A 27136-nucleotide genomic window follows, 5' to 3' on the forward strand; every position below is an offset into this window, starting at 1 on the left:
GTATGTATCATTTTGGGACAAAAAAATCTTGAAGAATGCTAAATGTATAACATGTAGCTATGAAGCATTTCTTTTTGTCACTGCAGAATGATTGTAGACTTCGGCATTTATGCCGTATGTAATATGTTTATTTGTACACCTTATGAATGGAAAGCAGATATTGAATACTAAAGAAATTATATTTATATGCATACAAGAATTCTGCTGTGATTTCAGAAAGGGCTGTTTCATGTGGACTAAGATCTATTGATGTATGGGTAGAGCAGATCTCCTGGCAGATACATGTATAGAAAATGAGACGTTTGCTTATTGTGATACATTACACGAAGAAGGTTCACAAAGAACTTCATTACACATTCCGTAACAGACTGCATGACAACGCAGAGTGCATGCTGGTCCTGTCATGACTTTCATTGGCTCAAACCATTCAAATTGCTGAAAATGAAGGGTCTTTTCAAAGTGCTTCATCTTGTGGGCCTTCTTCAGAATGCATGATTGACGTGCTTTTTGTTTCTATTTTTAGAGCATCGAATGCATTTAGTGCGTTTATGACAAATCTTAATTCACTGGAGTTGATATCGCTAAGAAGTATAAAAAATGGAAAAATAAGCCTGTTTGGGAATAAGGAGCTGTGTTTTATAGAAGGCACTGATTTTACCCAACTCCTTACTGTCCAAAAAAACCAAGATCAAGGGTTCAAAATCAAAGATTATGTACAGAGCAGGGACAATCGGCCCCCTGAAGATTGCAGTATGTAGTGTTCTTTGATGATTATTTTTTTCACACTTTTTTATGTGTTCATCTTGTTTGAGAATTTGTCAGGCTGTCAGATTGAGTGATCATACATTTACACATTCAACAATCATGCAGTAAAATATTGCATACTTAAAGGTATTGAAATGCTTCTTGGAAGGAAAAAAGTATTAATTACACTGTTTTGTAAATATAGCATGTTTAAGAAAAAGAAAAAAATAGGTGAAAAAGAATGCATTTGAAATCTGGAACTCTTTAGAAATTGTATATGAAAAAAAGACCTTTTTTTTCTAGGCTCAATTTTGAATTCAAGTTTTGGAATTTTGTAGACTTAGATCAGTTAGGAAATTTGAAATGGACATATGGGTTGATCTATCCTTTCACAATGTTCATTTTGCCATTACAATCATCTGGCTGGTTATCAGAGCTTTTGTTTGGCTGTGATTTTGTGAGGGACAGGGTTTGTTTGCATGATTTTTCATGTGGTATGTGGTCATTGATCGCTCATCGGAAAGTTTGACCGGTAAAACAAGATGAAAGAAGTACTGCTGGGTCACTGTCTCCTTATACCTCTCCCCACAACATTGTCAAATTCTTTCTTATGCCTAAATGTAAGTCACTGTTTTATTTTTAACAATTTGTCCTAATAGTAAGCCAATTAAAAATCGTACCAGCAGTACAGGGTTAATTAAGGCACAAATTTAGGGTCTTATATGCAGTATAAACATGTCCTCTAAATGACAAAGTAAAAATGTTCCAATTTATCCTTGTGTTTGCTACCTGTACCAGTCTGTGAAACTAAATAAACAATGAATAAGATCTTGTTTCTCTGTTACCCTGTATATTCATATATCGAAATTCCAACATACAAAAATATGTATGATTTTAGGTGATGTGGTAACTATGCAATGTGTACCGGTTTTCTGTGGTTTAAAAGTCTTAAAATGTCTTCCGAAACAGCTTTTTCACACTGTAACAGTTTTGTCCTAAACTTGAACTAATGCTGTGGGTTTTGCCCTCCTGTGAACCTGACTTGATGACCATTGTGTTTCCTTTTTCCAGTGATTCCAAATGAAGTAAATGTTTTGTCAAGTTATATAAGTCCAGTACATGTATTTGCAAGCATGTTTTAATGACCAGACCAATGCATCATGTAGACTTCTCTTGGACACATACTTTTTTAACAAAGGGAACACTCCCTGTTCAGTGTTTTTACTGAATTAGATGAAAGAGATAAATAGGCCGATGTACATATAATTTAAATGATATACAGATGAGAATTTGGTGATTGATAAATTTTGTAACTCTAGTAATAAATTACAGCTAATGATAGATTCCATAGAATTCTTTTAGTAATATAATCAATAGATATAGTTATGACATTAATAAATGGTTTGTTTAGCATGATTTCTGAAAAAGCACATTGCTAATGGTTCATGTTATATCAATTTTGAAAAATCAGATTCTGTGTATTTTAAAGAAAATAATGCCAACTGTATAGGAATTAGCAAATTTTTTTTTGAGAAGCTGTTCTTAAAAACAGTAAATGCAGATTACACATGTGTGTAAAGTGTCCAAGATTAAAAACCATTTAGCTGATCAGTTGATAGTACTTTTTTGTATGTGACCATGTGTATGTAACCATGTCCTCTGTTCTTGTTGATGTCCACACTGTGTGTTCATTGTCATTTTGTGGGTAACAAAGGGTTGTACATGTCAAATTCCATTTTTGTACCATTAGTCTATTTAAAAATTCTGGGTAAAATAAAATCAATCTATAATTCATCTCAGAGCATGTGCATTTTGGGCATGGACTTGAAAATCATGCGTATTGGATCAAAATAATGCTTCTATAAGATGAGTTTGATGCCCTTACAATCCTAGCAGATTTCCCATCTGTCCTGTTATTAATATGAATGCTGCATGACACTAATGCATCTTTTGAAGAAACAAGAAATATATTTATTTAATGTTTTTTATGTAAGATTTGTGATTACTTTAATTCATTTTGGTTTAAATGAAAGAGATCTTTTAATTGAATTTTGAAGTCTTTATAAATAATTTTCACTATTGTTAACAGTTATGAATGTATAAAGTATGACCGCCTCATGAGAAACTTGAATCTAACTAGTTTTTTACATTGGTGCAGAAAGGGATGGAGATGTTTGTCATCAAAGTTGCTCAGACGAAGGCTGCTGGGGAAAAGGTGCCAACAAATGTTTGAATTGTCGTTCCTTCAAGATCGACAACAGTAGCAATATTTGTATAGAAGACTGCACGCGAGCCCCTATGTTATACAATGCAGGAAACAAGCTATGTAAATTCTGCGATGAGGAGTGTTTGGATAGCTGTTATGGAGAGGTATTTTGAATTGATTGTACTTCTCTACTAACTTCTTCAAATCATGTATTTTCATCTTAAGTCCCTGAAAACGCGACATTTATTTGTAAAAAAAAATCTGTGCTTTTCCAGGCATCATGATAGTATAAACTCTTATACTTTTCAATTATTATGTTGCAAGAACATTTTTTACTCAATTAAAAGAAAAAAAGCATCATGAAAACTTTGAATAAAGTCTAGCAGATGTTTTGCCTTAGCTATTGTTTGTTTATATCAGAGATTTGTCATTCTTACTGTAAATCTTGGTACACAGGGACCTGGGAATTGTACATTGTGTAAACATGTCACCATCAGAGGCAAAGATAATTCCACCACATGTCTGAACCAATGTCCCGAGATGTTCTTTGCCAACGAGAACAATATCTGTCTTCCCTGCAGTGACAAATGTGCAGAAGGGTATGTGAAGTAAAAAAACAACATTTAGATCTGTATGCAATATTTTGGATTTCAATACTTTATAATTCGTATGTTAATGTTATATAGCTTTCATGTACATGAACAAGTACATTAAAGATAATACAATATATGTATCTAAGGTGTTTCACAAAGTGTAAAACAGATATTGTTCTTTTCTTACATTTAGCTGCACTGGGCCCTCCGATATCGTAGGAATAGGGGGTTGTAACACATGTGACCTTGCAATAGAGACAAAGTATGAACTAAACAAGACCATCTTCAGGTGTTTATCGGATGGTACAGCCAATAGATGTCCATACAACTACTATGTGACCTACATCAGTAAGGAGACTTCAATACACCTTCTTGGTTCGGAAATCTTGATGGGCAGCTCGGTAAGTTGAGGATCATGAAGATCAGGGGAGCTCTGGTTCTAGAGATTTCATCATTGTTTTACAGATTTATGACAACTTTGTTTTGTTTTGTAGGCTTGCTTCCACTGTGATGAGATGTGTGATGGGTGTTTTCAGGGAAGTAATGTTAACTGCATAAAATGTAAATACGTCAAGCAAGACAGTGCCTGCCGATTGTCCTGTTTGAACATGTTTTACCCCGATGAGAATAAGGAGTGCCAGCAGTGTCATGAAGAGTGCCGAGGGGGGTGTTACGGTCCCTCCGAAACCCAGTGTAATGCTTGCAACAACTTCAAGGTGTACTTGGATAAAGCATCATGGACTGATAATCACAACAACTGTACTGATCCTGGCGTTAGTTGTAGGCAGTTTAATTGCACCAAGACCTGCCCATCTGACATGACCTACACGATTAAGGACCCGTTATCTGACGGGGAAACCACCACTCTGTGTGTTGATGAGAGCCACCCAGAGGTGGCAGCCAGATTAGCCCAACAGGAAGACGACAATAAAAAGTAAATCTGAAGTATTTAATGAAGCAAAATTCTACATGTGTTCATAATGAATAGAATATTTAGGGTTTTATGATGATGTGAAAAATGACATAATCTAATTAAGATTAAATGTATGTAAATCCCTTCTTCTATAATACCCTACAAAGAATCCCTGCAGGACTTGCATGTGCAGATTTACTTTTGTATACTTTGGACTCTTAGTCAGAAAGACTATCAGTCAAACCCACTTGTAAATTTACTTCATTGGTTTTACTTGCAGGAAGACCAGCATCATCCTGGGCTCTGTTATTGGTGGGGTGCTCCTGCTGGCAGCGGCTCTTGTTCTCTTTGGATATTGCTGGTGTCAGAGAGCAAAGGCTCAGGGGAAAACCGCAATCCTCACAGCCAAGATGACAGGATATGAAGATGAGGTAGAACCCCCGGTTCATTTTTAGCCGGGCGTATTGCTCAAAGAGCAATAGCCGGCTATTGTCAGCCTGTTCAAGGCGGAAGCTGACCGCAACACCGCCATACGCACTTAAAAGAGTGCATGTTAACTCAGTACTAATCATTGCTGCTTAGTTGAATTGTATTTAAAATTCTACCCTGTTTAATATAGTAAAGAAAATGAAAACAAAGAAGCATGTTTGTATAGACTTTTTTTTCATTTGAAATGTATGGAAGATTTGAATATTACTGCTCCACATGCACACTCTGTATAGTATGTATTTCAATGTTCATGCGCATACAGAAAAAGTACCAGAAGTAAATGAATTTTAATTTAAATTCATGTACACATATGAGATATAATTTTAAATTTCAAAATTTCAAATGTACAAAAGTGATATGAATAACACTTATGATTAATATAGACATGCTTACGTTTCGAATAAAAAAATCATGTACAATGCGTAGTAATATCAAAACGTAAACAAGATAGCGTGGGTTTGAGAAAGCGAAAGTGTCCAGAGAAGATTTTGAGCAGATTTTCATCATGAGAAGGAATTCAGTAAACAACAACTGCGTAAAAAGATCAAGAATTAGAGAGAAGTTGACATGGTAAATATTGCTTTTCTTATTTATGGAGCTAATCTAAGTTTTGAGCTATAAAAGATATATAACATGTAGTGCCTCGGCAGGCACAGGCAATGTTTACAAGATTGATCACAGGGGCTCGTCACGAAGTTTTTTCAACCTTTTATATATACCACCTCTATACAATAAAATACACAAGGGAGGAATCAAAACTCGGAAAAATCGCTACCTCCCGATTTCGGTCGCCTCGTATTAATTCTTCTCGGACGTTAAACCCTGCACTCTAGGTATCATTAGATCGGGAAAGGACCATAGTTTTTAGGAATACCTGCAAAATTTAAACATCGGCAACAATTTTAGAAGTTTTCACGCATTTTCTTCCAGTTTACTCTCCGGTGACACTTTCTTCGATCAGATGTTGCGCTCTCATTGGTCAATTCAATGTTGCTCAAGATAACTCGTACGCGGACTTGTATTTTAGAGGGATTTTCAAACGATATTCAAACTTGCTTTGATGCAAGAAATACATAGTCACGTCCTACCGAATGTCCGATGTATGGTTAAAATATTTCTACATAAATATGAAAATTAATACATATACTCACCACGTAATAAGAACTTCTTCACTCACCATTTGAATATCCCTCTAAAATACGAGTCAACGTACGATTTATCTTGATCAACAAAATTAACCAATGAGAGCGCATGAATAAATTTGGTGCGCAACATCTGATCGAAGAAAGTGTCACCGGAGAGTAAACTGGAAGAAAATGCGTGGAAACTTCTAAAATTATTGCCGATGTTTAAATTTTGCAGGTATTCCTAAAAACTATGGTCCTTTCCCGATCTAATGATACCTAGAGTGCAGGGTTTAACGTCCGAGAAGAATTAATACGAGGCGACCGAAATCGGGAGGTAGCGATTTTTCCGAGTTTTGATTCCTCCCTTGTGTATTTTATTGTATAGAGGTGGTATATATAAAAGGTTGAAAAAACTTCGTGACGAGCCCCTGTGGATTGATATACATTTTTACTTTGCGCGTAAAAATGATTAAGTTTTTCTAAGATTATTTTTGATAGTTTACTAAACATCCACGGCATACATGTTTGTAGAAAAAAGATGTTTCAATACTGGCATAGTCATTTTTCAATGTTTACAAATTAAGGTCACGTGATCCCCACTAGAGCTTTAAGATGTACCCTCTATATATAGAACGGTGTTTTCCAACAAATTTCTTTACTTGATCGGCTATCGTCGCATCATTTTGCACAGACTATTACAGTATTTGTATTAATTTTCCTTATCTATCAGTTATTAGAAACCTTGATTATTGATTAATAGGTTTGACTAAGGTCATACGAGTACATTTTTTTTAGATAATTCATTATATGGAGAAATGATTAAGAAATTAACTTGTATGATAAATGATCCTTAAGACAGCGAAAATCTGACAAAGATAGGAATTGAAATCTTGGAGAAAACACAATTTTGAAAATTGGAGATAATTAAAAATTGAAACTTGGAGGGAAATTTGAAAAAACTTGGAGAAATTGAAAATTGGAAACTTGGAGATCATGAATTGTCTTGTATCTGTTACATGCATGTAAATCTTGGAGGGAAGACATATGTTATTGAAACTTGGAGAAAATAGAAATTGAAACATGGAGAGAAATTGAAAAACCTGAAGATATTGAAACTTTGGAAACTTGGTGATCATAATTGTCTTTGAAAAAAAAGAATATTACTTGAGATATTGAAGCTTGAACTTTCCAAATATTTATGATATAAAATATGGTGGATTTTAAAGTATTGTGCAATGCTGACTATCATCAAGGTGATGAATTTTTGTTTAGCGATTTATCTAGGGGAAGGCAGTGTGTTGCTAATTGTGTTGTATTTCTACTGACAGCATTTGAACAGAACTATTCTTTTCTTGAATGGTCAAAGGACATATTACACAAAATTTTACATCTTGGGGATTATTTATACTTAAAAATTAGAAATGTTTTGTCTGAAACATCAGATTTCTTACATCCTTCATCGATTCCTTGTCACATGTAAATTATAGTTTTGACAATGTGTTTGTTCATTTTCAATTGAAATCAACAATTAGTGGATCAATTTCCTCAGATTTTACAGGCAACTGGCCATTATTGTCATTAGAGATTGCATTTGCAACCCTGTGCAGTGGAACTGCTTCCAAGTTGATGATATTCATATGTGTTGGTACAGCAATTGGAATTGTATTCCATGATTCAAAATATTATTTTTTTGATCCTCATGCACGAGACAAGTTTGGTTTACCTTCAGAGTCTGGAAAAAGTATTCTGAGTGTTCTTGAAAATTTATCTGAGGTTTGTGTTTACCTACGGAAGTTTGCATATTCTCTGACTGCTTTAAAGCCCCAAGAAATTCAGTATGATTTGCATCATATTGTGTTTAACAAACCCAAAAAAATTTACTGCAAAAGCCATAGTGCAACTAATATTATAACAGTTCCCTACAAGGTGAACTGCATAAATTCAGTAAAGGTCAATGGTGGTCAAAGGAAAAGAAAGGCACCTATTGAAGAAAATGTGTACATGTGCAAAGGAAAGCAAGCAAAATCAACAGAATTTGATCAAAATAGATTAAGATCAACAGAATGTTTGTCCGAGACTGAACATACAACTCCAAATACTGGAGTGTCATATATAGATAATTGTATTGAAAATCAAACTGTTCGATCCTCTACTCACTTCTCTGTAGATAATGTCTTTGTAAGGGATCACATACAATCTTCAGAACAGTTCACTTTAGATAGAAATGAAAATTTTCAAACCTCTGTTTGTCAAAATGTGTCAGACCAGCCAACAAATTCAACTGAATCTCAGACTCAGTCTCTGCAGGACATTGATTGTATTTACAAGACAATTCAATCAAAAATAGCAGATGGTCCTCTGTATGTTTGTACTTGTTGCACACAAACATTTTTCCGCCACTCTGTAAGCATGACCTCATTGGTCAGATTCAAACATCAGCATTTGATGAATGTTTGTTTGTCAAATATTAAGAGTGTAAACAACAATGGATGGATTTGTAAAACATGTTTACTTGCCATTCAACAAGGTAAAATTCCTGCATGCAGTACTGCAAATAATATGAAATTTCCCATTATTCCAGAGCAGTTGAATATTACTCATCTAGAGGAAAGACTTATTTCACCAAGACTTGCATTTATGCAACTTAGAGAGCTCCAAGAGGTGGCCAATTAAATTTAAAGGGTAATGTTGTTAATGTACCAGCAGATGTCAATGCAACAGTAAAACAACTACCAAGAATGTTGGATGACACAGAAACAATACCAGTAAAATTAAAACGAAAACTGTCATATAAACACAGTGTTGCATTTGAGAAAATTAGACCAAACAAAGTGCTTGAAGCTGCAAAGTGGTTAGTTGAACATAGTGATTTATTCAAAAATGAAGGCATAGAAATAAACAATTCTTGGTTTGAGGATGCAAGCAGGTGTATACAAAGTGAAGAATTTGAAGATAATCAAAACTTAGTAAATGATGCCCCTGAGACACAGAATTTGTTGCAATCTAAGGATGCAAATCAGTCCTCTGATGACTGGACTGAAGAAGATAATTTTCATGACCGACCAACAGGCAATACTGACACTGTTTTACAAGCAATGGATTTTAGGGAATATAACCAAATATTGTCTTTAGCACCTGGTGAAAATCAAACACCCCTTGGTCTATTTCAAGATGTGTATTCTGAGTATTTAGCTTTCCCAACTATATATTGTGGACAAGCTAGACCAGACAATTCGTTAAGATCTATTCCAGTACATAATAGCAATATTTGTAAATGGGAATTACGAAATGTTGATAGAAGGGCTGCGATGTCTATACCAAATATTTTCTATAAACTAAAACGACTTCAAATTAAACAAATTCGTGACAAAGTGACTCTAGCAGTAAGAAAATGTAAAACCAAAGGGAAAAAAATGACTGTTTCTGAAGTGCTATCTCCTAACTTTGTCGACAATTTGGTAAAACAAGATGATGGATTTAGAGTACTGAGGAACTTAAGGGGATCACCACCTTATTGGGAGCAAACAAAGAAAGATGTATTTGCTATGATCAGGCAATTAGGAACACCAACTTGGTTTTGCTCCTTTTCAGCTGCAGAAACAAAGTGGCCACCCCTACTGAAATGTTTAAACAAATTGGTCAAGCAAAAGTCTCTAACTGATGAGGAAGTCAGTGCATTGACATGGGAAGAAAAATGCATTTTGATAAAATCTGACCCAGTAACCTGTGCAAGGTATTTTGAACATTGATTCCAAACATTTCTGGTCAACGTGATGAAAAGCAAAATGAATCCAATTGGAGAAATTGTTGATTTTTTTTACCAATAGAATTTCAGCAAAGAGGATCTCCACATGTGCACATGTTAATTTGGATAAAAGATGCACCTGAATACAATGGAACAAATCATGAAGAAGTGGCAAAATTCATTGATAAACATGTTACATGCAAAAAAGATGATGAAATATACAATTTAGTTAATTACCAAACTCATAGACATGCTAGAACCTGTAGGAAAAAAGGAAAAGCCATATGTAGATTCAATTTCCCCCTTCCTCCCATGCCTAATACAGTTGTTCTGGATCCCATTCTTGATGAAGAAGAAAAAGCCCTTGGAATTCAGAATTTTCATAAAATTGCCAAAATGTTATCTGATATGAAATCAAATGATACACAGGAATTTGTCATTTTTGATGACTTTCTATGCAAACTAGACATGAATTTGGCATCTTACTTGCAGGCAATACGGTCAACACTGTCTGTCTCCAAAATTTTCTTAAAGCGTACTGTGGAAGAAGTGCGCATTAACAGCTATAACAAAACTTTATTGAAGTGCTGGGAGGCAAACATGGACATACAGTTCATACTTGATCCTTATGCTTGTGTTTCATATATAGTGTCATATATCTCAAAAGGTCAAAGGGGTTTATCAAACATATTATATGAAGCATGCAAAGAAGCCAAACAAAAAAGACAGTGATATAAGACAGCAAGTAAGAAGAATTGGTAATCAATTTCTTAGCCATGTGGAAATAGGTGCGCAGGAAGCTGCATACTTGGTTCTTCAAATGCCTTTGAGGAAATCTTCCAGAGAAGTGGTTTTCATTGACACAAATGAATTAAACAATAGAACAGTCTTACTAAAACCATATTCCAGTTTAAAAGATATGCCAGAATCCTCAACTAATGTGGAATCAGATAATGCTTTAAAACGCTTCAAGAGACGACCAAAACAGATGAGCAAATACTGTTATGCAGATTTTGTTACTTGGTTTGATACATCTCTAGAAAAGTGTAAGAAGCAAGTTGAAAATTGCGAAGGAGAATTGTTGGAGGAAGATTATTCACATGACCTAGAAGATGATATTTTAGCTTCAGCTGAATCAAATGAAGATACAGACAGTTTTTCTCATAATGAGCAGACATTGTTTGAATTTAGAGATGGAACCATTCTGAAGAAGCGCAAAAAGCAGAAGGTATTGAGATACCATACCATTGCACTAAATGTTGATAGGGAAGGTCATTATAGGCAGTTATTGATGTTATTTACAAAATGGAGAAAAGAGGAAACAGATCTCTTACATGGCTGTCATACATATGAATAAAGTTTTACGAAGGTTAAGGATGAAGTGGAGGGAGTTAAAGCTCGATATATGAAGATATCATGTGAAATTGGAGAGGACATGTTGCATGATGTAGATGATATGGATGACTATCAAAGGAATGTTGTCTTGCCTGAAAATGAACATCAAGAAACAATTGATTCTGCTCAGGGTTCTACATTGTCTGATAATTTTGGTTGTTTTGACCCTGGAACAGAAAGTCATTGCACAGGCACAGTATCAAACAATGAATATGATATTGGTCAGGATTTTGGAATAGCACGTAAGCGATTTGAGAATGAATCGTTACCAATGAATGAAATGTCAGATAGTAATTACAGGTCATTAGTACAGAGTCTGAATGAAAAACAGAAGCTATTTTTTTACAATGTTTTAAACCATTTCAAAACAAATGAAACGCCCTTGTATACATTTCTTACTGGTGGAGCAGGTGTAGGAAAAAGTGTTCTTTTGTGATCTCTTTACCAAGCTCTTATTAAGTACTTCAATCATAAAGTAGGTGAAAACCCAGATAACCTGAAAGTACTTCTTTGTGCACCTACTGGCAAGGCAGCTCATAACATAGGAGGAAATACAATACATTCTGCATTTGGTATACCAGTTGGAAGAGGATTTGCATTCAAGCCCCTAGATATGCACCAGCTTGATTCTATGAGATGCAAGTTCTTTCATTTGAAAATTGTATTCATAGATGAAATATCAATGGTGGGAAAAAGAATGTTTAATTTCATAAACTTAAGGTTACAAGAGATAAAAGGGTGTTGCAAACCATTTGGTGGTGTAAGTGTGATAGTATTTGGAGACTTGTATCAGTTAAAACCTGTAATGGATTCCTGGATATTTACTATACCTCGTGTAGGCATTGAATCTATTGGTGCTAATTTGTGGCAAGACCATTTCACCATTTTTGAATTAGAGGAAATAATGCGTCAAAAAGATGACAAATCATTTGCCCAACTTCTGAATAGGCTACGGGAAGGAAACCATATGATTCCACAGGACATACAGATTCTGCAGTCAAGACTGCTCAATGCACCAAATGCTATTCATCCACCAGACTTAGATTTGATACCTCATTTATTTACCACGCGTGCAGAGTGTGATTTGCATAACTTCCATCTATTAACGAAACTGCCTGATTCTATGAAGGCAGTTGTACACTCAATTGACAGTGTTTCAGGAGATGTTCCATGTTCATTTAAAGAAAAAATATTGAACAAAGTGCCAGATGATGCAGGGAAAACAATGGGACTTCAAAAAAATCTCCATCTTGCCATTGGACCCCCATATGAATTGTGCTTAAATGTAAGTGTAGAAGATGGCTTAACAAATGCGGCATCCTGTTCAATAAAAATGTTCGACTATCGTGTAGATTTATCGCATCATCGTGTCAGTATTGTTTGGGTTGAGTTTGAAAACTCCTCATCTGGCTGCCAATGGCGACAAAAATATTCCAGTTTTATTACAACAAATATTCCCCATAGCTGGACACCAATATTAGAGGTTACAAGATGTTTTAACATTCAGCATTACAAAACTTATAATGTTGTTAGACGACAGTTTCCCCTACAGATGTCTGCAGCAAAGACTATACATAAGGCACAAGGGTCTACTATGAATAGTGCAGTTTTACATTTTGGAAGCAGGAAAAATGACCATATCCATTATGTTGGTTTAAGTCGTATCAAAAACCTGTCCAACCTCTTTATCAAGGAATTAAACTCCAAAAAGATAAGTATTTGTTCAGATGTTTGATGATCTTCGTACAGACATTTATTTGAAGCATGTGGATATTCTAGCTTTATGTGAAACTAGAGTATTTGAATCAGACCTAGATCTCAACATTGAAGGACTCTCTTTGTTTTGTGCTGATCAACAACAAAGCAAACATGGAATGGCATTGTACTACAAACCAAATATCGTTCAGAACCAATTAATTGCAACCTCAATTAGTGGTATAGAACTACTTATTACAATCTTGGATGTTGCAAATATTTGTTTTATTTATTGTCCTCCAAAATCAGCTACCAATCAGAATTTTGCAAATGTCATGCAATATTTACAGTCAATCATAAATATAACTAAACCAACCATTATAATGGGAGACTTTAATCAAAATGCATTACAAAATTGTTCAGTATTAAACTTCCTTCAGCACAATTACTCATTTCATTAAATTTTGAAATCTCCAACAACTGATTATGATTCTTGTTAAGATCATATTTACATAAATTTCCCCCAAGATCGTCTTTGTCTTTCTGGAACATTAGAATCGTACTATTCTGATCATAAACCAATATATTTATCAGTGATATCAGAAACATCTTAAAACATGATAACTTTTCAGCTTGTCACAAGTCTAAATTCGTCTTGTTGTGCCTGCCAATACAAATGTATTACACCAAACAATATATTCATTCAATTTTCTTAATCTGCTGTACATTAATATTCAATAAACTAATTAACATATCACTGTTTCAGGCTACAACTATCTCTCTGTCAGATCTGATGGCGCAAAAGGGTCAAATCCCTTACACTAAGAGTGTTAAAGCCAAAGTGATCGACACCGATCCGGAACATTCCTACACCAATGAAAGAAATGAGTCACATATTCTGAAAAACTGTGTCATAGCTGATGAGGGAAAAGCAGTTCTGTGCGTCGTGTATGACCAGACAAAATTCCCAAGATTCAGGGAGGGGAGCTCAGTTATCTTGAGAAATGTGATTAAGAAGCCTGACGGGGTTGCTGTCACTAGCAACACAAAGGTATTCCCCTGTGCAGAAGTTAGTGTTCCTGAGCACATTGTGAACCAAGCTAAAAATCTTCTGCACCCCCCACCTGCACCAACAAAGACGGTGAGCGAAGCTTTGAATTCGCCGCCTAAAGAGAGAGTTTCAATAAAGGGGACAATCACCCAGGTAAGACACAAACTTTACAAATTTAATTTGACATTTTGTAATTAATATTTATCAAAAAATTGTTAATGGAGTGATTTAATTTAATTAATATATGTCTGATATATATGCCATCGTCTAAGTTTATGTATTTTTTTATAAATCATCTCTTCCTCATTATAATAACAACTATTATCTCTTATCTTACCTATATTTTTCTATATTTTAGGAAGAAGCAACAAGACAAGTTTTTGTAAGGGAGGAAAGAGTTAATGTAAAGAACATTTACATAGAAGATGCAACAAGCAAGTGCAAAGTTGCATTGTGGCGCAGCTTTGCTGAAAAAGACATAAGACCAGGAGATTATGTCCATATCAGATGTTGTGATCAACACCTCCCGCAATGAAGTGTCCTTGACAACAACTTCAAAAACCAAAATTACAGTAAGTAGTTATACTTATCACTTTCTTACTTGCTAAGAGTGCCAACTTCATATACAAACAAAAAAGGAGTTGCATACTACATGTAGTATATAAGTGTAACAAAGATGTCATGAATTGACAATGTATTTCTCAATATTCCTGATTATGCAAGTACTGAGGTAAAGAACTGAAAAAATAACCGTGATCTTATGTTTTTAGAAGACGGATTGTCCTCCAGAAGTGAAAGTCAAGCAGGCTGTCTCTGGCTGTGTTGATGGGGAAAATATGACATTCCTGTTGGAAGATGATACCATTCTAACCATGCCATTGGAATTGGTAGAAGTTGCCCTACCAAATGTTGAGAAAGAGAAAATTGAAAGTTATGTAATCAGCCGCTGCAATCCGATGCTGTCTATTAGATGCACCTCAAAGGGGAGCAGTGTCATAAGCATTGAGTTTTTGTGAACATTAATGTAGTGTTCTTTGAACACTTAATAATTTTTAAGGAATTCTAGATATAATCTCCGCCATGTTTAATGTCTCCATTAAAAGATGTTTACTTTTATCATAAACATTTGCTTGAAAATAATTTGGAAATTTTCTGCTGTCCAGAAACATTTTTAGATGTGAACTGATCAATTGCATGTTGAGTAGTTGTATTGTTTTGTAGGAGTGTGGATGTTCTTGTGAATTTTGTTTTTTTTTGTTATGCTTGTCTGTATATTTCTTATCAAATTGTAACATTTTTTAAAGCAAGTTCTGCTTTTTTGTATATATTTCATCTAAATACTTTGTTTGTTTACATATGGATTGTTCTAAACAGAGAGTCTAGAAATCTTAACATACGACTATGTTTCAAGGTGATTTTGCCTTGTTTCTTATCTGGCATAGAGACTCTGCATATACCAGGTTATGTCCTGCTACCTAATTTCACTTATTGTATAGCCATTATTGCAAATATCATTTTTATAAATTTCTCAGAATAATTTCATTACACAGTCCTGTATGTTCATACATTTCGTTAAAAAAAAACAGGTTGTGAATAACAACATACAATGTCCTTTGAAAATATATCATACAATATAATCCTTTACCTTTCAATTATTCCTATATTTCATTGCCCTATTACATTTTCATTTACCTGACTATAATCCTAAAATATGTGTCATACCAATTGTAACATATATTTTGCATAGAACATATGAAAGTTGACATCATAAGTATTTTTGAAACCTGATATTTTTCAGAAAGTGCCAAAAAATGCCATATTTTACAATTGTTTACCTCTTACATATTTTTATATTTCATTGCTCAATTACTTTTTCAATTATGCTTCCTAAAATCCCAAAATATGTGTCATACTAATTGTGTAGTGCCGAAAAATGCCATGACCTTTTCATCAATTGTGTGCTTGTCTGAAATAGTATTGATGCATTTCTCTCTGTGGACAAGTTATCTTCTAAAATATGTTACAGTTTTTTTTTAAATTGTTCAGTTCTCCTACATGTTTAACATAAACATGTTAATTGTACAAATATTGTAACATTTTTCTACCAGTAGATTTATTGTTGTTTTGATAATGTAGTACACATATGTAATGTTGGGTTTTTGTTTAGTTTACCAAACCTTTACTTGTAATGTTTACATTACATGTATTTCTATTTCTTAAAAGATTGTGTGCTTATTTCATGCCAATTTTAATATTCATAAGTACTTATGAAAATAGGATGGCCAATCATATATCCTAATTACACCCAATCATTTACTCTAATTTTCCCTATATAGTGCCAAAAACAGTGCTGCCAAATAGAACTCATATCTTGCCATGAAAATAGCACATATTTTTGTTTTATATTTCCTACTGTCCTTAAAAGATGTCTTAATGTGTTCAGCTAGTCTTGTATATATGACTTTTGTTACCTATGTTTTGATTGTTAAAATCTGATAATACTCACTGTCTTCAAACTTTCAAAGACCATCATGCTCACGCATAAAATGTTCATTTACATTGTCTGACCATATATTGCCCCATCAGAAATGTCTGATGTGTTATTTTTTTTTTCATCTTCAAAATCAATTTTACTTGTTTATTTTATTTCCTTGGGCATATTATTTGATTAGTGCACACTTGACATTAAAAACCATATAGAATTATATTTTGCTTGAAAAGGTCCATAATCTACAAACAGTTTTGCTTACGGTATCTACCTTGCACAAACAATAACAACTGCTTAAACACATATGATATTTGAATCGTGCTTTTCAAAACAAACCAATCAACAGTACATTGTTTAAAAACTTTAATTATTTTAACATCATAGTAAGTACGTAAGATCAACTATGATGAACAATTTCAAACATAGGCTTAGTTGTTGATTGTTCTAGTTTTATGACTAGACAAAAAGTTATTCATATCTAGATTTACTCTTTAGATAGCAGTGTCTAATCTGTAGGTAGTACTTATTAGGATGTGTTGTATAGATACTAGAAAAATTTTTACCTTTTAGAATAGATTATTATACCCCTGCTCAGAAGAAGATGCTTTTATTTACCATTTTACCCATGTGTCTGACTGACTGTAACAAATTTTAATAACATTTCTCTCTGCAACTATTATTCTAAAATGCTTGACAATCAAACACTGTGTTTGTTTAGGTATGCTAAATGTAGGGATGCATTTTTGTACAAATATTGTGTCGATTTTCTGTTAAATTATTACTGTTTCTATGTTAGATATACATTTTAAACATATTTTCACAACCACTCATTAATTGTGTTTCAAACTTTCACACTCTTTTCGTCCAGTCCTGCTAGAAGGAGTGTTTCTTATCTAAATAAAGAAACTTTGGCTCATTCTGTTTCTTTATCTCATAGCGGGGGTATTGTTACTGAGCATTGGCTAGCAGATACATGTGATTTTTTTCTGTTTCACATTTTATGCATGTGTTCTTCTCCATACAATTTTGTTGTGTATGAAATATCATTTGTTTTAAAAAAAAACCTTCCACTGCTCCTTTAACTGTTATTATTATTCATTGATATTGCATTTAATATATCGCCAATCTGTTTGTTTATCCTATTGGTGAAAAATTACTTTACATCTACATAGTTACTAGATTCTGCCTCACCAAAGACAGCGTTCTTTGTTTTACAAAAGTAATAATTTCTTGGTTTATTCATACTTTATCTATAGTTCATCTTTGTTAAATATGTGACTAATCAAACGTTAATAAATCTCTATCACAAACAGATACTTGTTTTGATTTACTGAGTTTATTTGAGGGTTAAGTACCTGTAATCTAACAATCTCAAAAGTCCAATGCATGATTAATTTATTAAAAGTACTCTGTAGGCAAATGAATACTTGTAAAATGACACAAAATGCCCCTACCATGCAAAATAAATAAACAACTTAATTCAAAATAAATAAACATCTTAATTCAGATTTCCTAAAATCCAAGGAAATATACCGGGTATGTTCAGTTTCTGCAGACTTGGAGTTGCACTGATATCTGCAGCTATGGGTAAAGCTCAAAATATTATAAAAAATAATGGAAATAACGCATCAAAATGAGAAAATACTAAGTAAACAAACCAATAACAATTTAGATGATTATAGTTTCAATATAAATGTAATTCTATATTTTTTATAAATTAAAACGCACAAAACCCTGCATCTTAGCCCGGCTTTCAGTACTTTCAGTACTTTGATAAGCTCTCTGATGAAGTGTTCTTAGAAATGCAAAATATTTAATTTAGCCATTAACAGAGCATATATGTCAGTCTATTAACACATCTAGTTTTTACCGGTAATCTTGTTACAATGTAGAATTATTAACATTGTTTGACATGATTACAGCAACCATTGACTCCAACCAATGCCAAACCAGACATGTCTAGTATCCGCCTTATAAAGCAGTCTGAGCTACGAAGAGACGGGATTATTGGCTCAGGAGCATTTGGCACTGTGTACAAGAACTAACTGTTTGGTTTATCATCAAAACTTTGTTGATTTTTCTAGTTACTGAAAATTTCATGATTACCTTAGGTTATAATCACACAGAGAGTTCAGACAATATTTGATCTTGTATGCTTATATTTGACCTTGTAGGGATTTTGGATTTCTCAGGATTCCTCAGGATGAGAATGTGAAAATTCCTGTCGCCATTAAAGTTTTGTCAGACAGTACATCACCGTGTCAGAACAAGGAGCTGCTGGAGGAGGCTCGTGTGATGGCCTCGGTAGAAAACCCTTGCTGTATCCGTATTCTGGCAGTGTGTATGACCGCCCAGATGATGCTGATTACACAGTTAATGCCATTAGGTTGTCTTCTGGACTATGTCCGAAAACACAAAGATAATATTGGCTCCAAAGTTCTTCTCAACTGGTGTACGCAGATTGCAAAGGTAATGATATCCTCTTTTGCTTTCACTCATCAGACTAAAACAATCAAAAACCTATTAAATTTCATCACTAAAACATGTTAATAGCTTTTGCACCAGCTAATAAGATTATGTATTGTATGAGCAATAGCTCAGTGGGGTTTTTAGAACAAAACTTTTATATTTGGCCAAACTATTTGAATAGTTGTAAGATAAATTGATGTAATGAATATAACATGAAACCACAGAGTACTCTTGCCCATTGTAGGGTTTCATTTGACTCATGGTTTGTTCCCTTATGTATGAATGTACCCAGTCAAAATACAATGTACCGGTAGTTCAAACTTACATTACAATTACAGGGCATGGCATATTTAGAGTCCAGGCCAGATTAAGATCACAGACTTTGGTCTGGCCAAGTTACTGGACATCAACGAGGACGAGTACCATGCAGCAGGAGGGAAGGTAACAGTTGAACAAGTTCTTTTCCAAATTACTGACACTGACTAATCACTTACAAATAAATGACATCATTGTCAAAAAAAAAAGACAATCTATAGACTTCAATTTTAAAATATTTTTATTCTTTGCAAAATATTTAAAGGAAAGCAGTTTGATGGCAACAAAATTCCTCTTTCTCTCTCTGCTGCTTTTGTATGATTTTACGGTTAAATTGAATGAATTGTGACAAAAATTAAGATACAAAATACTTTATTTATCAGATGCCCATTAAGTGGCTGGCCCTAGAATGCATTCAGCAGAGGATCTTCACACACAAGAGTGAGGTCTGGAGTTTTGGGGTAACAGTCTGGGAGCTCTTTACATACGGACAAAGGCCGTATGAGAATGTGAGAGCGAGGGATGTACCTGATTTACTGGAGAAAGGGGAGCGGCTCCCCCAGCCCTCTATCTGTACCATTGATGTCTACATGATTATGATCAAGTGTAAGCGTCCTATATCTACACTTCATTGTCATTATTACCATGATTCTGGATTTCCTTTTATGTATATGTTATTCATTATGGTATGCTTAAAGAAATTTCCTACAGCATTTTTTTAGAAGCATGTATTTGACACGTGAATAATTTTGCAGGTTGGATGTTGGATGCGGACAGCCGTCCCTCATTCTTTGAGCTAACTGAAGAGTTTGCCAAAATGGCCCGAGATCCTGGTCGCTACTTGGTTATTTCAGTAGGTATCTCTGTGCAGATGCTGCTTAGCCCATCATTGCAGGAATTTACTTTATAGCGTACATTTTTATATAACCAGAGCTTTCATTGCTTATTTGGGGCGCTGTATTGTATGAACGTGCAGGGGAGTCTGAAAAGGGGCATCTTGTACAGTATTATGGTGGTAGTACTTTGTACATGTACACATATCTGGATTAGTTTTTATCATCCAGGATGTGTGTGTTTGTGTCTGTTTTCAGAGATTTGGGAAAGTGGAGGGGGGGGGGGGGGAGTGATCACTGTGATGGGGAGATCATGTCTGCAATAATAAATGAATCTCTTCCTTTACATTTCTAAGATGAAAAAATGCCTCAATAACATTTTTGCTTTAAAAATGTCTGTAAGAAAGTAGCTGATAGATGAAATGTTTGAACACACATTATTTAGATTCATCTGTGTGTTGGTTGATTTGCGCAGTGCACTGTAATGAATTAATAACTCACCTAAACATTTCCATGTGTTGAATCACTTGATAAAGATATTTGTCACCATCTCAGGGATATGTATTGAAGAAAATCCCAGATGAATCGAATACGCCCTCAGCGATTGAGCTTATCACGCCCAATACATCCAACAATCCGAAAGTGGTGTTACAGAACGAAAGCAGCGACTGGTTAACGCATGGGTGTGCTCGTATATATCTTGTAGCGTTTCCTTATATATGTGCATTTAATTTATTAATCTGCATATGTATGTCGGTTTTTTTGCCATGTCCAATAACATTAACAGTTGAATCCATCAGTCATTCCCTACATCAATATATCTACGTCAGTTCTCAAACAGGCCTTTCAAGTTTCCAGGTTGATGCATCCAAATATATAAGGCCATCTCTTTTATGTTTAATTGTCATTTCTGGACTCCATCTTCTCTCTTCTTTTAGTATACATGTATACTTTATAGATTATGTGGGATGTACCTTCTTGAAATTTTGTTTTTAATAGTGTGATATTTAATGAGTAAAAAAAAAATCCTTGATCTTACTTTTGAGTGATACTCTCTCAAAATGAATACCGGTAAATGCACTCTTTGTTTCCCCTTTTCCCTCACCAAAGTAGTACAGATATCTAACTTAAAATAACCTGTAAAACAACACCAATGGTTTCTGTTGTACTAAATTATTCATTAAACAACACTGGGAAAATCTAAACCAGGCTAACTTTGATTTTGGTTATGGTCAGTCACTCAAAGATAAACGTTTCCATGTTAGAAACTTACAAGTGTTAAGATCATGTGAAATGAGAACCTCTAACTGAATTTGGTAAATGTTCTTGGTTTAACTGGCTGTAATAGTCTTTACCAACAATTAATTTTTTTAAATGTAGAAATAAAGAAATATTAACAATTTTGAGCACTTAATGAGAATAGAATTTCTAAAACTGTTCTTTTCATTTTACACAAAACATTCATAATTCATAAACTTTCATGGATTCAGCTGTCAACAATTCTGTTTTAGTTTTCAACAGCATGTTATGCCAGCAACCTGCAAAGACAATGATTTGCCACTGTAACTTTTAGGCATGTGTTTGAAAAGCAGCAGATTCAGTGTTGAAAGCACGTAGAATCTGATATTTTCTTTGTATTTTTTCTGCTTTCTGTTGGCATAGTTCAAGGTAAGATGATGTCAGTTGTTTGTCAGTGGTGTGTGTGGATAATTGTAGATAATTGGTTTTTATTCTTTACATATAGGCCAAACAGGAATCTCTTGTTTTACTTATCATTGACAAAACCAGGCAGTTTTTCCTGGTAAATTTCATTCATATTTAACATCAAATCACACAAAGGTGTGATTTATTAGGATTTGGATTTTCTCCTGGCAATAGTGAACTATCATAGTGAAACATTACATATTTTATTATACCGGGTAATTGCTTTTGATTTGAAACATGCATGTTTTGTTTTCCCCACTATTTGAGAAATTAGTAACTTTGGCTCTTTCATTTTTCTTCGTCTGCCAGTTTAGATTTTTTTTATAACATTTTTTTTATTTAGATGAAGAAATGTTAATGAAGGACAGGAATTTGATAAATGTAGTTAAATTAGGGCTGATTTATAGCAGAGGAGTGTTAAAGTTTAGGCATTTTTTCTCGAATGAAATTTGATGATATCTATGAGAGATTTTTACTCATGCAGATCTAGTTCTGTTATCTTCAGGAATGTAAACAGTGAAGTTTTTGTCCACTGTACAACTTTCAAAGTGCCCTCCAAAATTTACATCACCATGCAATTCTGTATTTCGGTCATGATAAAGATTCATATTTATATTTATGTATATAAAGTCTTTGGCACAGATGTTGTAAAATTTTTGTTATTTTAATCTTTTTATTAAACCCCGCTCCGAAGGAGAGGGGGTATACTGTTTTACCCTTGTGTGTCTGTCTGTCCGTCCACAACAAAAATTTCTGTCGCATTTATCTCAACAACTATTTATCACAGATGCTTGAAAATTTTACACAGTGTTTGTTAAGGCATGCCATATCGTGGGATATATTTTTGTACCAATCGGACGTCAACTTCCTTTTAAATGACGACTTTGTTTATTTTTAGCCAAAATTTTCAAACAAATTTTCGTCAAAGATTTCTCAGCCACTATTTATCGCAGATGCTTGAAATTTTTACACAGTATTTGTATAGGCATGCCATATCATGGGATATATTTTTGTACCAATCAGACGTCAACTTCCTGTTAAATGACGACTTTGTTTATTTTTAGCCAAAATTTTCAAACAAATTTTTGTCAAAGAATATCAGCAACTGTTTATCGCAGATGCTTGAAATTTTTACACAGTATTTGTATAGGCATGCCATATCGTGGGATATATTTTTGTACCAATCGGACGTCAACTTCCTTTTAAATGACGAATTTGTTTATTTTTAGCCAAAATTTTCAAACAAATTTTTGTCAAAGAATTCTCAGCAACTGTTTATCACAGATGCTTGAAATTTTTACACAGTATTTGTTAAGGCATGCTATATCGTGGGATGTATTTTTGTACCAATCGGACGTCAACTTCCTGTTGAATGAGTACTTTGTTTATTTTTAGCCAAAATATTCAAACAAATTTCTGTCAAAGATTTCTCAGCAACTTTTTATCGCAGATGCTTGAAATTTTAATACACTATTTGTTTTGGCATGCCATATCGTGGGATATATTTTTGTATCAATCGGACGTCAACTTCCTGTAAAATGACGACTTTGCTTATTTTTTAACCAAAATTTTCAAACAAATATCTGTCAAAGATTTCTCAGCAACTTTTCATCGCAGATGGTTGAAATTGTTACACAGTGTTTGTTAAGGCATGCCATATCGTGGGATGTATTTTTGTACCAATCGGACGTCAACTTCCTGTTTAATGAGTACTTTGTTTATTTTTAGCCAAAATTTTCAAACAAATTTCCGTCAAAGATTTCTCAGCAACTATTTATCGCAGATGCTTGAAATTTTAACACACTATTTGTTTGGCATGCCATATTGTGGGATATATTTTTGTATCAATCAGACGTCAACTTCCTGTTAAATAAAGACTTTGTTTATTTTTAGCCAAAATTTTCAAAGAAATTTTCGTCAAAGATTTCCCAGCAGCTTTGCAGATGCTTGAAAATTTTACACAGTGTTTGTTAAGGCATGCCATATCGTGGGATATATTTTTGTACCAATCGGACGTCAACTTCCTGTTAAATGACAACATTGCTTATTTTTTAACCAAAATTTTCAAACAAATTTTCGTCAAAGAATTCTCAGCAACTGTTTATCGCAGATGCTTGAAATTTTTACACAGTATTTGTATAGGCATGCCATATCATGGGATATATTTTTGTACCAATCAGACGTCAACTTCCTGTTAAATGACGACTTTGTTTATTTTTAGCCAAAATTTTCAAACAAATTTTTGTCAAAGAATATCAGCAACTGTTTATCACAGATGCTTGAAATTTTTACACAGTATTTGTATAGGCATGCCATATCGTGTGATATATGTCTGTACCAATCAGACGTCAACTTCCTTTAAAATGACGACTTTGTTTATTTAAGCCAAAATTTTCAAACAAATTTTTGTCAAAGAATTCTCAGCAACTGTTTATCACAGATGCTTGAAATTTTTACACAGTATTTGTATAGGCATGCTATATCGTGTGATGTATTTTTGTACCAATCGGACGTCAACTTCCTGTTGAATGAGTACTTTGTTCATTTTTAGCCAAAATATTCAAACAAATTTCTGTCAAAGATTTCTCAGCAACTTTTTATCGCACATGTTTGAAATTTCAATACACTATTTGTTTTGGCATGCCATATCACGGGATATATTTTTGTATCAATCGGACGTCAACTTCCTGTTAAATGACGACTTTTCTTATTTTTTAACCAAAATTTTCAAACAAATATCCGTCAAAGATTTCTCAGCAACTTTTCATCGCAGATGCTTGAAATTGTTACACAGTGTTTGTTAAGGCATGCCATATCGTGGGATGTATTTTTGTACCAATCGGACGTCAACTTCCTGTTTAATGAGTACTTTGTTTATTTTTAGCTAAATTTTCAAACAAATTTCCGTCAAAGATTTCTCAGCAACTATTTATCGCAGATGCTTGAAATTTTAACACACTATTTGTTTGGCATGCCATATTGTGGGATATATTTTTGTATCAATCGGACGTCAACTTCCTGTTAAATAAAGACTTTGTTTATTTTTAGCCAAAATTTTCAAAGAAATTTTCGTCAAAGATTTCCCAGCAGCTTTGCAGATGCTTGAAAATTTTACACAGTGTTTGTTAAGGCATGCCATACCGTGGGATATATTTTTGTATCAATTGGACGTCAACTTCCTGTAAAATGACGACTTTGCTTATTTTTTAACCAAAATTTTCAAACAAATTTTCGTCAAAGATTTCTCAGCTACAATTTATTTCAGATGCTTGAAATTTTTACACAATATTTGTATAGGCATGCCATATTGTGGAATATATTTTTGTTCAATCAGACGTCAACTTCCTGTTAAATGACGACTTTGTTTTTTTTGCAAAAATTTTTAAACAAATTTTTGTCAAAGAATATCAGCAAATGTTTATTGCAGATGCTTGAAATTTTTACACAGTATTTGTAAAGGCATGCTATATCATCGGATATATTTTTGTACCAATCAGACGCCAACTTCCTTTTAAATGATGACTTTGTTTATTTTAGCCAAAATTTTTAAAAAAATTTTTGTCAAAGAATTCTCAGCAACTGTTTATCGCAGATGCTTGAAATTTTTACACAGTATTTGTATAGGCATGCTTTATTATGGGATGTATTTTTGTACCAATCAGACGTCAACTTCCTGTTGAATGAGTACTTAGCTTATTTTTTTAACCAAAATTTTCAAACAAATGTTCGTCAAAGATTTCTCAGCAACTTTTTATCGCAGATGCTTGAAAATTTTACACAGTGTTAAGGCATAAGGCATGCCATATCGTGGGATATATTTTTGTACCAATCAGACGTCAACTTCCTGTTTAATGGGTACTTTGTTTATTTTTAACCAAAATTTTCAAACAAATGTCCGTCAAAAATTTCTCAGCAACTATTTATCGCAGATGCTTGAAATTTTAACACACTATTTGTTAAGGCATGCCATATCGTGGGATATATTTTTGTATCAATCGGACGTCAACTTCCTGTAAAATGACGACTTTGCTTATTTTTTAACCAAAATTTTCAAACAAATTTTCGTCAAAGATTTCTCACCTACAATTTATCGCAGATACTTAAAATTTTTACACAATATTTGTATAGGCATGCCATATTGTGGAATATATTTTTGTACAATCAGACGTCAACTTCATGTTAAATGACGACTTTGTTTATTTTTTGCAAAAATTTTTAAACAAATTTTTGTCAAAGAATATCAGCAAATGTTTATTGCAGATGCTTGAAATTTTTACACAGTATTTGTATAGGCATGCTATATCACGGGATATATTTTTGTACCAATCGGACGTCAACTTCCTTTTAAATGATGACTTTGTTTATTTAAGCCAAAATTTTCAAAAATATTTTTGTCAAAGAATTCTCAGCAACTGTTTATCGCAGATGCTTGAAATTTTTACACAGTATTTGTATAGGCATGCTTTATCGTGGGATGTATTTTTGTACCAATCAGACGTCAACTTCCTGTTGAATGAGTACTTAGCTTATTTTTTAACCAAAATTTTCAAACAAATGTTCGTCAAAGATTTCTCAGCAACTTTGCAGATGCTTGAAAATTTTACACAGTGTTTGTTAAGGCATGCCATACCGTGGGATATATTTTTGTATCAATTGGACGTCAACTTCCTGTAAAATGACGACTTTGCTTATTTTTTAACCAAAATTTTCAAACAAATTTTCGTCAAAGATTTCTCAGCTACAATTTATTTCAGATGCTTGAAATTTTTACACAATATTTGTATAGGCATGCCATATTGTGGAATATATTTTTGTTCAATCAGACGTCAACTTCCTGTTAAATGACGACTTTGTTTTTTTTGCAAAAATTTTTAAACAAATTTTTGTCAAAGAATATCAGCAAATGTTTATTGCAGATGCTTGAAATTTTTACACAGTATTTGTAAAGGCATGCTATATCATCGGATATATTTTTGTACCAATCAGACGCCAACTTCCTTTTAAATGATGACTTTGTTTATTTTAGCCAAAATTTTTAAAAAAATTTTTGTCAAAGAATTCTCAGCAACTGTTTATCGCAGATGCTTGAAATTTTTACACAGTATTTGTATAGGCATGCTTTATTATGGGATGTATTTTTGTACCAATCAGACGTCAACTTCCTGTTGAATGAGTACTTAGCTTATTTTTTTAACCAAAATTTTCAAACAAATGTTCGTCAAAGATTTCTCAGCAACTTTTTATCGCAGATGCTTGAAAATTTTACACAGTGTTAAGGCATAAGGCATGCCATATCGTGGGATATATTTTTGTACCAATCAGACGTCAACTTCCTGTTTAATGGGTACTTTGTTTATTTTTAACCAAAA

The 27136-nt window shown here is 33.6% G+C and overlaps 1 protein-coding gene and 1 pseudogene across 1 annotated transcript; both read left to right on the plus strand.

Annotated features, from left to right (window-relative positions):
- Positions 1 to 27136, plus strand: part of LOC136272740 (epidermal growth factor receptor-like) — an 86757-nt pseudogene that overhangs the window by 44064 nt on the left and 15557 nt on the right.
- On the plus strand, positions 5365 to 17711 carry LOC117682527 (uncharacterized). The gene is made up of 4 exons (XM_066075147.1): positions 5365 to 5515; positions 13674 to 14111; positions 14317 to 14530; positions 14729 to 17711. Exons 1-3 carry the CDS (start codon positions 5513 to 5515, stop codon positions 14491 to 14493), a joined length of 618 nt encoding a protein of 205 aa, XP_065931219.1. The 5' UTR covers positions 5365 to 5512; the 3' UTR covers positions 14494 to 14530; positions 14729 to 17711.

This window comes from Magallana gigas, chromosome 2, assembly GCF_963853765.1.
Source record: "Magallana gigas chromosome 2, xbMagGiga1.1, whole genome shotgun sequence".
NCBI classification, from domain to species: Eukaryota; Metazoa; Mollusca; class Bivalvia; order Ostreida; family Ostreidae; genus Magallana; species Magallana gigas.